We start from the raw sequence: 15,139 nt of genomic DNA, 5'->3' as shown, positions 1-15,139 counted from the left end.
TTTAGAATTCAAAGTTTGGCATAAAACAAAGATTACAGCAGTTAAACAGGAGATGTAGGCACCAACACCATCCCTGCTATACTAACAGACTGAAAGTCATATAAAGACAAATATTGCCTAAAAAGGTAAGCTATTTGAGAAAGCAAATGTGTGAACGTGCTTTCCTCTTCATCTGAGTGTTAATTGTTAATCTGACCAAACAGTAGGCTATTTAGGACATATACAAAAATGTATATTTGTAACAATATAGCCTACTACCAATATAGATTATGTGGCTTAGCAACATCATGTCGTGCTTTCTAAATCCTAATATTTTTATACCTCATGTATAGTCGTATGAAAGGAAATGATTGTAAATCAGAGGTCAAGCTGCAATAAACGAGCGATCAAAGGTTATCCTGAGAGCCAGGAGACTCTGGCACAGACAGAAGCAGCAGCAGATCACATCCCCCTCCCAACAGCAGCTTCACATCATTCTCCTCCGGCGCTCCGTGACTGAACCAGAGAGAGCAAGACTCAAGCCTCGCCAGATTCACTCGGCTTTCCGTGTAGCCTGTGAGCCTGTCTGTCATGGATATGCTGGGGAAGAAAGAGCGGAGAGGCAGGGATGTGAAGGGCTTGTTGAAGAGGAACTGGATTCTCATAGCAACCATCACCTCGGTGATACTGGGTAAGATGGGCTGGAGCGCCACATTTCTCCGCATCACGTCTCATGCCGTTAATTATGTATGCAGTGCTCTTGTTTAATTCGCTCTGTCTGTGCTTGCTGTTAGATGGATCTGCAACGCCGTTGTGATATCATTCACTGGCTGGTTTGACAATAAGAGCAATTAAAGTGTTTATGTTTGTTGCATTTAGCTGCACATATCTGCAGGTGTGTTGATGGGTGAATGTGATGAATCAGTGTGTGTGTGTGTGTGTGTCTACATATTTTACTACTGCCACAGAGAAACGTGACCAGACTTCCAGTGACACATGTTTCATCTTACACAAGCAATGACAAATATTATAAAGTATAAAGAGACCGGGGCTAGTTGTCACACTTTACTCCAGTGACTTTGCTTTTTTAGAGAGTCTGTTTAAATTCCTAAAAGCTAAATGAACATGCCCATAGTTACTGGAAAAAAAGACAGTTCATTGGACATATAGTATGTTGATCTTTTGTGACAACATGCCCTTTAAAAAAAAAAAATGAAATCTTAATTTAAAGGAATAGTTCACACAAAAATGAGTATTTGCTGAGAATTTGCTCCAAGATGAGTTTGTTTCTTCATCGGAACAGATTTTGAAGAAATATAGCATTGCATCACTTGCTCACCAATGGATCCTCTGCAGTGAATGGGTGCCGTCAGATTGAGAGTCCAAATAGCTGATAAAAACATCACAATAATCCACACCGCTCCAGTCCATTAATGTCTTGTGAAGCGAAAAGCTGCGTGTTTTCGACTTTATCAACCATTGCTTCTGTGCTAAAATAGGAGTCCTCTATGATATCCATAATAAGGCTTTCTCCAGTGAAAAGGTCATTAGGAGAGAAATATGCACAGATCAAGCATCATTTAGAAGAGAAAACAGTCCAAAGCAGTTCTAAACAAATATGTCAGTAGATTTTGATGTGAGAGGACAATAACAGGACTTTTGCACAGGAGAAAGCATTATTATGGATATTGGATGGATATGTTTTATTATGGCTTATTTTGGACATTTTGGTCAAAAGCGTCAGTTTAATGATAAAACACCTTAATCAAGGATTTGTTGCTTACAGCATGCAGATTTCACTTTACAAGATATTAACTGATGGACTGGAGCGGTGTGGATTATTATGATGTTTTTATCAACTGTTTGGACTCTCATTCTGACGGCACCCATTCACTGCAGAGGATCTTCTACAAAATGTTTGTATTGTAAAATGCTAGAAAACGTGCAAAACAGCCTGAGATGATTGCTGGTTGAGTTTGGCCAGGCTGGTTTCAGGCCAGAATGGGAAATCAGCTTGAATTAGCCCATAGATAAAACCAACAAACCAGACTTTTTATGAAAATGTTTACTGTTGATAAACAAAACAATTCAAAACGTGATACAAAATGATCGTAATCAATAAATTACAATACACAGAACACATGTGAGAAGTTTCTGTGAACACAGTTTAACCTTTCTTTTAAAATATATCCTTATCATAGTTGAACCTTGTCTTAATGTATGCCAGCATGGTTTAATTGTGTGCTTTTGTTTCTTTTTTGCATCTCGAGGCCAGTATTCACGACATGTAATAATATAATACAGTTTTGATGAGGCATTTGTGCAATTAAAATGTATAGCTTTATAGTTACTGAGACAAGAATGCCAATTCTCCCCTACATTTTTGAGCAGAAGTGTACAAAAAAAGTCTTTACGACAACAACTTTATAATAGCAAATGTGTACAATTCTTAAAATAAAAGCATGGTATATTCAATTGTAAATAATCATAAATGGGTAGTTATTTGCCTTGCCACAAACTGGCCAGTTCGTGAAGGCTTAGTCATCACAACATTAATGGTTTAATGCTTGGAGAAATGCTCAGAACTTATAGGCTGTCCAATAAAAATCTCACTATTGCTCTATTAGGCATTTCTGAGCTGATCGGTGAGGCAACTAAGCAGCGGTCATAGATTATACGCTATATATACTGACAAGACAATAAGAAAAGTCTTGACTGCAGTGACAGCATGTGCTATTTTTATTTAAAATTAATACACTTTTATGATATATGCAATATTGCTATCCTAATAATATTATTTTGATTGCATTTTTATATTATAAAAATAGCCAAACTAGCGGTTATTGTTTTATGTATAACAAACTCTCAGTCGTGTGCTTGTTTATATTTAAAGTAAATGATGCTATGTTTAATTTATTTTATTTTCTGGATTTATATGGCCATATTTGTGCACTGGTCAAAACACAGATTGTTTTGATGCCATGCAAGCTTGTGCAGTCAGCTACAATCAAACAAAAGGCAGGTCAAGCCAATCACTCTTTCAGTGTTTCATAACATCTTTTATTTACTCTTATAATACATTACGATGCTCAAATGTAATAAAGACATGTTACAGTACAACAGAGACTATATAATTGACTGTGGCATTTGTGGTCACCTGGGTTTGGTTTAGCCTCGTTAAACATTCAAGACGCATATCAGATATGGCATTGCATTTGAGATACACAAATAGTTGTGAAGCCATCCCTTGTACATTTTAGCATACTTAGCACAAAAATAATACATTTTAGAATAAAAAATATATAAGTGAATGTAATGTTTTCAGATTTGCATGTTACTTTTAATTAAATTAAATTGTGTTATAGTTTACATTTATATTAAATGCAATTAGCTGAACTTTAGGGTGTCACTTAAGTAGGACTTTTATATATAATTTCATAATTCCTTCTATTGTCTTTGAATATTTGTAATGATGAAGTTGCAATTTAATACATTTCAAAATATTTGCTTTAAATGTAGGCCTAATATTAAATAACACACTACAATTAAAAAATGTACTTAAGTACGTTATTCAACACGTCAAAATAAGTGTACTTTAAAGCATAACAAAACGTTATTAAAACAATGATTAATATTGTACTTTAAAGTAAAACTTTTAATTCAGAGTTCAGTTTTTAGAAATCTACTTAAGTGACTTAAGAAACAGTCATGAAAGTGTCTCTCTTCAAGTACACTTAAATGGCCTTTTATTTCATTAAGAATGACAATAATGACAACTGCATATCAGCACACATTTGATCTGATTTTTGATAAAAGTGTGCAGCGTTTTGAAAATTTTGCCTGATGTTATAGAAGGGCATTGGAAACAGACGCATAAATATAAATGTCATTTGCTGTATCTGCAGTGCAGTAGACCATATTTCATTAAGTGTATTGGAAGGCTTTTTAGTTTATTTGATATAACTGACTATATCCATCTTCATAAAAGAATGAAACTGAGATGATCCAAAACTCAAAATGACACATCTGTCTGAAATGTTTTTTATTTAGTGTAACAGATGCAGCTAATACAGCACATCTCGTGTTGTGCATCTGGCAACAAATACAGGAATATTATTTGTGCATCACAAAGCATTTACAGCTCGCTATTCTCATTGCACCCTTTTCGAAATGTCAGTGAGATTGAAGATTTGGAGTCTCTTACACTTACAGATCAGTGATGACACTTAATCGTTTCGATACAGTCAGTAGTAATTGCAAATGAAGTTGATCTTGAGATATTATTGGAATATGTAGCTCTGTACATTCAGACTGGCTTGTTTTGGGGTTTATGTAGATTAGGCACAATGGAGAGTTTGACATTTGCACTCGGTTTGACGTGCTTTCTGTCTGCAGGGATCGCGCTGGGAGTGCTGGTGCGGGACTACACCTCTCTGTCCCAGCTGGAGAAGCAGTACTTTGGCTTCCCAGGAGAAATCCTGATGAGAATGCTAAAGCTGGTCATCCTGCCTCTCATCGTCTCCAGCATGATAACAGGTATCGCTCTCTCTTCAGCCCATCACAGTATCTCCATTTATGACTGGCTGTGAAAATTTGGAGGTTGTAAATGTTGCCCTTATGTTATCAGTGTCCAGGGCCAACTTCAGGGACGAGGATCCACCCATAAACGATTGATCGCAGCCCTGCCAGGGTCTTTTGCAATCACATAGAATTTCAGAATCATCCACTATAAAAAAAAAAAAAAAAAAACACTATTATATTATATTTTATATATATTATATTTGAAAATCATTAAATATGTGAAACATTAGTCATATATATTTATGACTTCCAAACATTTATGTCAGCCAAGCAGGGTTGTTAATTAAAACTACAACATCAATAATAATAAAAAAAAAAAAAAAAAAGATCATTACTTGAAATAAAATAAACATCAAATGAAATAAAAATAAAATATGAAAAAACAGACTTGATTTCAGCTAGTTTACAAGGACACATTTTTCATTTTAAATTGAGGTACTAAAATAACTCCAACTAAATAAACTAAAATAATAATAAAATCAAATAAAAAAATATATATATGAACATATTTTTTTTTAAATACAAATGACAAAAACACAATAAAATTACTAAAACTTTAACTAAAATAAAAAGTGAAAACAGGCAATTTAAACATAAATATTAACAATAACAACAATACATCAGGTACAACATGATACTTTATTATGTGACATGATTAATGTCATATTTTCAAATATGATTGTTTAATTAATTATAAATATGGTGATTATCTCTAAGATGGACACCCAACTTAATATATGATATTTACCACCTGAATCTAACCATTGCATGTCAACAAATGGAAAAGTCAGCCAGCTATTATTGTCATGTTAATTATCATGTTGTTATATATTATTGTGCTTTTTACCCCAAATACCATACTTTCAAATTCTTCTGTTATTGAAGAACTGTTGCTTTAATTACCTTAAGCAAAACTGAAAAACAGTAACAAGACGTTTGTCTCAAAATATAATCAATAATTTAATTGATTCCCATTTGCTACATAACATTACATATTAGATTAAATTAGCGCAGAATCAGCTTTGCATTGCTGTTCGAGCCCAATTGAGTTACAATATTTTCTTGAAGTACCACCATATAGATTTTAAGTTAATATTTCAATAATTTAACAAACCATTCGCAGTTCTTTGATGTTGGTTAATGGTTATATTCAGGTAAAAACTCAACATCTTTTATCTTTTTTAGTAAGTGGTTTATTTTAATTTTACATTTTGTGATTTCATTAATTAAATCACTAAAGGTACAGCTTCCTCATAAAACTTGTTTAGAAAACACTGGCATAGTATAGCCAAATATTTTATTGCTGAAATATGCACAGAAATACAGTGCCATCCCAAATGTGTCTAAAAGTTTTGGACAATATGAGTTTGTGTTTTGGACACCATCCTTATCATTTCTGGGCATAAAAGCAGTTCTACTAGTAATCAATGCAAATCAGCAATAGTGATTTCATTTTGATTAGATACTGTAATAATGGCAATATATACACGTCACAGTCATACATGCCCCTTTGGCAGATCTAATGCTTGATTGCTGGATTAAAATGGCCCAGGTTTATTTATCTGACCGATTGCCAGTAAGCTTAGTATGTAATAGACCAATCAATGCACAGTTTAGAGATCATTTATAAATAGCTGTAAGAGTTACACTATTGATAATGTCTGAAACCTCACATCTACAGCGCTTCCAAACTGTAGCTAGAGCTTTTTTGTTGCTGTGTAACCCAATTGCAATGCAACTTGCATTGGTTAACATTCTTTGTTGGTATTGTTAAGTGTGTTCTTTGGAGAAAGAATGAGTAGTATTAACTTCTGGCCTTGTTTGTGAAGGAGTGGCAGCGCTGGACTCGGAGGTGTCGGGCAGGATCGGTCTGCGTGCGGTGGTTTATTACCTCTCCACTACCATCATTGCTGTCATTCTTGGTGAGTCACGTAAATATGACATCAATAAGCTTTAAAGACATAAACTGTGATTGTTTAACAATGATGTTGTGCTTAAAAGGAATCGTTCTTGTGACGACGATTAAACCCGGGGTGTCTCAGAGTGCTGATAATATTGAGAGAGCAGGAAGTACCCCGAATGTGACCACTGTTGACACCTTACTGGACCTGGTTAGGTAAAAATTACACACCTTGGTCTACCTATGAAAGATAATAATATACAAAAATACATAATATGCATGCATGCATATTTGAACACTTAAAGGGGTCATAAACTGTCTTTGTATTTTATTTTGTATTGTTTTCTGAGATCCACTTATAATGTTATAAAGATTTTTACATAAAAAAAAATCATAATTTAGAAGTAATACGCTATGCCCAAATCAGTGGGCGGGGCTAAACAGGCAGTGATGTAGAAGCAGGCGTTGATCTTCTTCTGCGGAGGCATGGTTTAGCCACACTATTGCATCATAGAGTAGAACATTCCAAAAGATGTTGTTTTGGCAGACTGCCTTCAATATAAGCTGTTTTTAGACTTACAAGAAAGTTCAAACTTACAGGATTTTTTTATAGTACAATGACCTCTTATATATCAAAATATCAAGGGGATCAATTTTGGTTTCTCAGTTCATGACCCCTTGGAATACTTAAAAATGCATGATATTCATTGCAATAAATAACACATTTGTGCAATGAGATGACCATGTTAGGCATGACTTATATGTCCAGATAATATAATACAATAATTTGGTTCTCACTATTAGCTATGACTTTTGCCTCAATAAACTCCCAATTTGGGGTTAATTAATAGTTAGTTGTTAAGTTTATGTATGGGGTGGATTAAGGGATATAAAGTATGGTCATGCAGAATAAGGCATTTATATGTGCTTTATAAGTGCTAATAAACAGCCAATATGCTAGTAATATGCACGCTAGTGAGCAACTCGTTAATAGTGAGACCAATAATATGACCATGAATCTGTATCTCATTTCTTCATAGGAATATGTTTCCTGAAAATCTTGTGCAAGCCTGTTTTCAGCAGGTAAAATATAGTTTTAACTTTTGTTAAGTCATTTAAATATACTATTTAGTTTAAATAAACATCATCTGTGTTTTAGTATAAGACACAGCGCAAAGAGATTGAACCATCGAAAACCAACATAAGCACAAGTAACACGACTACATTTCCACCGTTCACCACCATTATTTCAACAGTTGCACAGGTGAGAGAAAGATGAAGAGTAAATGAATGGTAAAGATGGAGAATGGAGAATGTATGTATTGATTTTTGGCTTCTTTCTGCTGTAGAATTTGACCAAAGACTACAAGATTGTGGGCTCATATGCAGATGGCATTAATGTCCTCGGTCTGATCGTATTCTGTGTGACTTTTGGTCTGGTCATCGGAAAGATGGGAGAAAGGGGCCGGATCCTGCTGGAGTTCTTTGATGCTCTGAATGAGGCTACCATGAGACTTGTTCAGATTATTATGTGGTTAGTTCTTACACCTTACAGGCAAGAATCACTGTCATTATTGCTCATACTCAGACTTGAGGATGGGCTCTATTAACCTAGGTCAGTAAGAAACCACCCAGAGCACCCTAGCAACCACACCGCAACTTCCTAGCAACCACCCAGAACACCCTAGCAGCCACACTGCAACTTCCTAGCAAGCACCCAGAACACCCTAGCAACCACATAGCTACAATTGAGAACTCCCTAGCTACCACTTAACAACTCCCTAGCAACCACCCAGAGTACCCTAGAAACTGCATAGCAACCACCTAGAAATAACTAGCTATTACATAGAACGTCCCTAGAGACTACCCTAGTATACTCTAGGTATAACATAGCAACCACTCAGATTACCCTAGAAACCGCACAGCAACAATCTAGCATCCAGTCAGAATATCTTAGAAACTACATTACAACAACCTAGAAAAACCTAGAAACCACATAGCAATTCCGTAGCAACCATTCAGAATACACTAAAAACACATAGCAATATCCTGGAAACCACATAACAACTCCTTAGCAACCATTCACCATACCCTAAAAATACATAGCAACACCCAAGAAAAACACATAGCAATTCCTTAGCAACCACTCTGAATACCCTAAAAAACACATAGCAACACACCAGAAACCACATAGCAATTCCTTAGCAACCATTCACAATACCATAGAAACCACATAGCAACACCCTAGAAACCACATAACAATTCCTTAGCAACCATTCAGAATACCCTTGAAACCACATAGCAATTCCTTAGTAACCATTCAAAATACCTTAAAAAAACACATAGCAACACCCTGGAAACCACATAACAATTCCTTAGCAACTATTCAGAATACCCTAGAAACCACATAGCAACACCCTAGTAACCACCCCACAAGAAGCACGACTCACTTTTTCTTAAGAAAATGTAAACAAATTATATGTTTCTTGAAATTATGAGTAATATTGAAAATAAATGTAATGAATTTTCTCTGGCAGTTACATGCCCGTTGGCATCTTGTTCCTAATTGCTGCCAAGATCATGGAGGTGGACGACTGGGAGATCTTCAGGAAGATGGGCCTGTATATGGTGACGGTGCTCAGCGGGTGAACAAGCTTCTCAAATGTTCCCTTGTTGATTAGCAGAGGAGCAGATTTACTGTCGGCTCTGTTCACACACAGATAAGAGCCACGGACATTTAAAACTGCTCGAGCTGCAGATGTGCTTATTATACATTTCATAAACTCCAAACTTCCACTAATTTGAGTGATAAAGGCGACCGAACATCAGTCAGGAGATTCTGTAGCTGCAGTTAAACCAATGCCATCTGCACTCATGTGGAATGAACTGAAAGCACACTGCTGAGTCAAACAGAATACAGTGGAGCTGTTACGAATAGAGAGGATATAAATCCAAGTGTCCTTGGTAAAAATACAGGATGCCTTTAAAGCAGTGGATCGCAGTGTTTTTTCTTTTGACATATTGCATGTTCAGATATTCATACAACAGAATATTCTGGGGCTGTGAAATGATCAAAATGTTGGCAGTAGCTCTTTAAACTTTAAAAAAAAAAAAACTTTAGTGGGGAAGGAGTTCAATATTTTAATAATATTTTAAAAGATCTATTCTAATGTTCATTGCTTATGATCATGTACAATGGGTTGTGTTTTAAAATATGTTTTCCTTTCACAGACTAGCCATCCATTCCATCGTATTCCTCCCCCTGATTTACTTTGTGTTTGTGAGGAAGAATCCATTCACCTTCGCTCTGGGAATGGCACAGGCTTTGCTAACAGCTCTCATGATTTCCTCAAGGTGAGTCTATGAATATTTTAGCATTGGTATATTGAGAATATGTTATAAGAGAATTAAAACACTGTCTATCATACAGTTGCTGGGTTTGCAAATGGGTACAGAGAAAAACTAGAGCTTATATACACTAAACGACTGAGGATCACACATTAATAGATATTATAGTCATTTTGAACACAACAAATTCACACAAACTTTGGCAAACCTAGATTTTTAGCCCGATTTACAGTCCGGAAAGCCTTGCACGTAATTCTATTGCATGTGCACTTGTAGTGTATTTCAAAAATAAAAGGCCACTTAAGTGAACATAAAGAGAGGCATTTTAATGACTATGTTTCCTAATAAACTTAAGTACATTTTTAAAAAGTATGCTTTATCATAATATCAAATGTAAAGTAAGCTTTTCACATGCTTTAAAGAAGTACGTCGTGAAGCACATGTGAAGCTTTATCATAATTTTAAATGTAGTGTTATTCAGTATTACATTTAATGTAAATATATTTTAAACATTGAATTGCTGAATTGCAACTTTATTACAAAAGTGTAATTAAAAAATATTATTTAAATACGTGACATTCAAGTTTCAACAGAAATGACTTAAAAGTATATTTGAATTTACCATAAATTAATTATGAAACTACATAATAAAGATGTGCTTAATGAATCAAAAAGCTCACAAAAGTTCAGTCAATTTGCATGTAATATATATATCTAATACATTTTCATTTAAATGCAATTAACATGTAATTAAGTGACCCAAAACGTTTGCACTTAAGTATTTTTTTAAGTAATATTAGGATATTTTATATATAAAACTTAATTAGTTAATTTTTATTAATACTAAGAAAATAATGTGAACTTTTTAAAGACAATTTAAAAACAAACAATAATATTTAGTTTTTTTAATGCAATAAATTCAAACATTTTAGATGGGCCTTGAGTGTCCCATTAGATTCTGCACTAGCAAAAGGCATACATTTCTTAAATGCTATGAATAATTCTTTTAAAAAATCTTTAAAATTTTGAGCTTTTTATAGCAAGGCTGCTCCTGAAGACCTGCCATTCCAGTTTTATGTGAACAAGGAGACTTTTTAAATCCACAGCAATCAAAGAAAACTGCTATTTTGCAATAACAAGTGTCTTTATTGTATCAGCTCAGCTACTCTTCCGGTCACGTTCCGATGTACAGAGGAGAACAACAGGATCGACAAGAGAATCACTCGCTTCGTCCTTCCAGTTGGTGCGACTATCAATATGGATGGCACTGCACTGTATGAAGCTGTTGCTTCTATATTCATAGCTCAGCTGAACAACTACGACCTGGACGCTGGCCAGATTGTTACCATTAGGTAAGTGGGATATAAGCCAATTGGTGTGATATAATAGAGTTAAGTGGCTTCATGAAGGACGAAGGCCCGAATGATGCTTTCTTTAAACGTTCATTCCGTAGTATCACTGCAACAGTCGCCAGCATTGGTGCAGCAGGTGTTCCAAATGCTGGACTGGTAACCATGGTGATAGTGCTCACGGCAGTGGGCCTTCCTGCCACTGATGTCACCCTTATCGTCGCTGTCGATTGGCTGCTGTAAGTATCTGGTTTTCATGACCAAAGTGTCAGGTTTAATTAATATGATACAGTAGTGATGATGTATTTTTGTAGGCCAACACATATGACCCAGCTTGTCACGACAAAAACCCAATAGGATTTTTCCATTTGCTTTTGGATTGTTGCAAAAAATAAACTCCAACAAAATGGAATTTTAATGCTTAAATACAAAATCACTGTGACTCCGGTGCAGGGAAAGACAAGATGTCTCTGATTAAGCGATTGAGGTGTTTTGTTGTTGGATGTAATAATGAATATAGCAGTCGTCATTTACTCCTGACATCTGAGCCGCTGAAGATGCAGAGGATTAACGTTACTTTAGTTTTTAAGGGAATGCACCGATCCCGATCTGCCTAAATGCGTCTATGTTCACGCGAATCATTCGTGATCCAGCTTCATCTACAGAAGAAATGAGTATAAAGGTTTTTATGAATCTTTGCAAATCGCCTTTCCTAATAATGTGCTAGTTAGCAAGTTTCGCGGCTAAAGTTTACAGTCTGCTCGTCATTCCACGGAAGAGAGGGGCGGGGTCAGCAGAGCTCATTAGCATTTAAAGAGACATGCAACAAAACCGGCTGTTGAAACCAGAGCTGATTTTGACAGGGTACAAAGGGTGTTTTTTACACTACCATTGGGCATCCTATGACCCCTTTAAGCCATGAGTTGTGGGCGTGATAATATTGTAGAAATATGTTATTATTATAATTAATATAATATTGTAGAAATATTATAATATTGTACAATTACCATAGAACACATATAAATGGACAAACTCACTGTTACACATTCTTTATTCATAATTTTTTATAGGTAGTTTTTTTTTTGTATAAAAGGTACATTGGCATCTTATGGAAGCCCATTTCTGTCATGGAATAAAAAAAATAATAAAGGTAATTGTGACATTTTATTTCACAATTTTGACTCCAAATTATGAGAAAAAAAATCGGAATTGTGAAATGTAAACTTAGAATTGCAAGATATAACTTGCAACTGCAGATAAAATTTACAATTTTGGGAAGAAATGTAGTAATTGTACTTTTTTTTTTATATTAATAATTCTTTATATAATTTAGTAATTTAATAAAGCTTATATCTTATAATTCTGACTTTTTGTTATCAGAATTCTGAGTTTACATTTTTGTTTCCATCACGGAATAAAAAATAATGAAGTAATCACAAATTTTTATCTCACAATTACTACTTTTCTTCCCAAAATTTTTAATTTTTCTTGCAATTGGGAGTTTATAACACACATAACATCTCACAATTCTGACTTTATATCTGGCAATTTAAAAAAATGCCTCAATCTTGCTCTGACCAAATAACTTCAACACACCTGACATAGTAATTACGACTTCCTAACTCATAAATACAAACTTCCTAGGCTGCAGCCCCCCAGGAACTGATTTTGACACCTGTGTCCTTGGAGTTCTTAAATATGTGACCCTGGAGCACAAAAGCAGTCTTAAGTCGCTGGGGTATATTTGTAGCAATAGCTAAAAATACATAGTATGGGTCAAAATGATTGATTTTTCTTTTATGCCAAAAATAATTAAGACATTAAGTAAAGATCATGTTCCATGAAGATATTTGTAAATTTCTTACTGTAAATATATCAAAAATTAATTTTTGATTAGTAATATGCATTGCTAAGCACTTCATTTGGACGACTTTAAAGGAGATTTTATCAATATTTAGATTTTTTTTTGCACCCTCAGATTCCAGATTTTCAAATGTATCTCAGCCAAATATTGTCATATCATAACAAACCATACATCAATGGAAAGCTTATTTATTCAGCTTTCAGATGATGTATAAATCTCAAATTTCAAAAATGGACCCTTACGACTAGTAGGTCCAGGGTCACATGAACTTCTGACATGACTTGAAGTACATGGTTTCTGAAGGACCATGTGACTCGAAGACTGGAGTGATGGCTGCTAAAACCCTATAGCTGCTATAGTGTGAAGTTTCCATTGTTTTTTCCCATCAAACCAGCGATCGCTTCCGTACCATGATCAACGTGCTGGGAGACGCCTACGGCGCTGGAATAGTCCAGAAGCTGTCAAAGCGAGAACTAGAGAGGATGGACCTGACTTCAGACGTGGACGCGGCCAACCCCTTCGCCCTAGAGACCACGCTGGACGACGACGAGTGCGAGAAGAAATCTTACGTCAACGGTGGATTCACCATCGACAAAAGTGACGCCATTTCCTTCACCGAGACCTCCCAGTTCTAGAGGCGAGCGGTGGTCGCTGCTGAACATGTGACGGTGTGAAAGGAGTTCAGAGAGGTAGGAGCCATTCATAAAACCAGTGCCATGACTAAGACGGAAAGTGATTAGCGAGGACATGATTGAGTGCGGACATTAGCAATACCTGCCCTTGCGGTTCTCCTTCCTTCATTTTCCCAACCGTGCTCTTGAACTTACATGTGCGCTAGACGGAGAGAAAACTGTGCTTCCACAGTTCATTAACATGTTGCCATGAATTATGCAAATTGCTATTTTCTTTTTATTAACGGCGGTTGTTTCCTTTGGTTTTGTACTAATGAATAGCTTTTTAGCTGTAGGCGATTTTCGTATTTGTGTTTGAGAAGGAGCTCTGTGCAATATCGCGCATCGGTTTGAAAGAAACCCGGGCAGATTAGTGTAACGTACGCATGTTGCTGACTAGCCAATGTTATTGTACTCAGAAAACGCTGATTTTAAGGTTATCGAAATTTTGTTCAAGTTTCAAATTCAGTAGCCTAATGTGTGAAATGTTCTGTATTTGCTGCTATTGAAAGCCAAATGTTTATGAGCTTTGCGTGTCTTTCGTTTCAGATTTGTGCCAAATTGAATGTGTTGATATGAAGGGGAACATTTTTATACAAACGTTGCATGATAAGGCCTTGATGTGGGGTACAGAAATGGCCTTTGGAATGAAAATCAGATCCTTTGTACACAATTACTTTGTCATGATACTGAAGGTGGCAAGCCTTAATCGTTTCTTCAGCAAGCCACTGATTCATTATTTTCTTCTTTTGTTGTTGAATCAGAGCTATTCTGGAGAATATTTTGAAAAGACTGCACCGATGATGTTGTCAGTGCCAAATTTCTGCCATTGAGCCAGTTTGAACTTTCTTTTACAGTATTTACTTTATACTTTGGGTTACATCAGAAATGAGAGAAAACGATCAATGTGAAGCATTAATGGTCTGCGTTTAAGGTTCTGAAACACTGTAAAGCACATCATTGTACAACTGTATTTATACAGTACAGTAGTCAAATTAGTTATACTGTATGATTCAACATGTACTGTATGTGTATCCACAAAATAATAAAGACAAATATGTCAACACCTGAAAAAATCCCAGAACTGACTTTTTTCCATTTATTTTTCACTTTAAATAGATGGATGGATGGATAGATGTTCTTCATTTAATACTCAGTCTTAAGGGGAAATGCCATAGACAAAACACACCTGCGGCTCCCTGATACAAACAGAATAAACCTTTTGAACTTGACAATCAACTAAAGCACGTATTTCATTTTAATTGCTAATGAACGAGCAGCATTTATAAAAAAAAAAGGCTAAAAAGAGGAACAAAGGATGTGTGATCAAAGCACTACTGATTTGTCACTTTTGATTTTATCTCTCTTTCTTTTTTTTTTGCTGAGTTCTTTGTTTATGGACTTTTGCCTTCATTATATAGGACTTGCATTGTGACACAATGCAGGT

General features: G+C 35.4%; 1 protein-coding gene across 1 annotated transcript; it reads left to right on the top strand.

Annotated features, from left to right (window-relative positions):
* Window positions 1–570: 570 nt before the first annotated feature.
* Window positions 571–14,759, top strand: LOC306872058 (excitatory amino acid transporter 3-like; the record flags this gene model as incomplete). Its single annotated transcript, XM_079420401.1, has 12 exons — window positions 571–670; window positions 4,375–4,515; window positions 6,390–6,482; window positions 6,562–6,676; window positions 7,501–7,543; window positions 7,620–7,724; window positions 7,810–7,994; window positions 8,998–9,105; window positions 9,692–9,814; window positions 10,966–11,160; window positions 11,262–11,396; window positions 13,416–14,759. The coding sequence occupies 12 exons, from the start codon at window positions 571–573 to the stop codon at window positions 13,654–13,656; spliced, it is 1,584 nt and encodes a 527-aa protein (XP_079276527.1). The 3' UTR covers window positions 13,657–14,759.
* Between the last annotated feature and the right edge of the window lie 380 nt (window positions 14,760–15,139).

This window comes from Barbus barbus, assembly GCF_936440315.1.
Source record: "Barbus barbus genome assembly, chromosome: 1".
Taxonomy (NCBI): Eukaryota; Metazoa; Chordata; class Actinopteri; order Cypriniformes; family Cyprinidae; genus Barbus; species Barbus barbus.
This window is presented reverse-complemented; position numbering and strand designations above follow the sequence as displayed.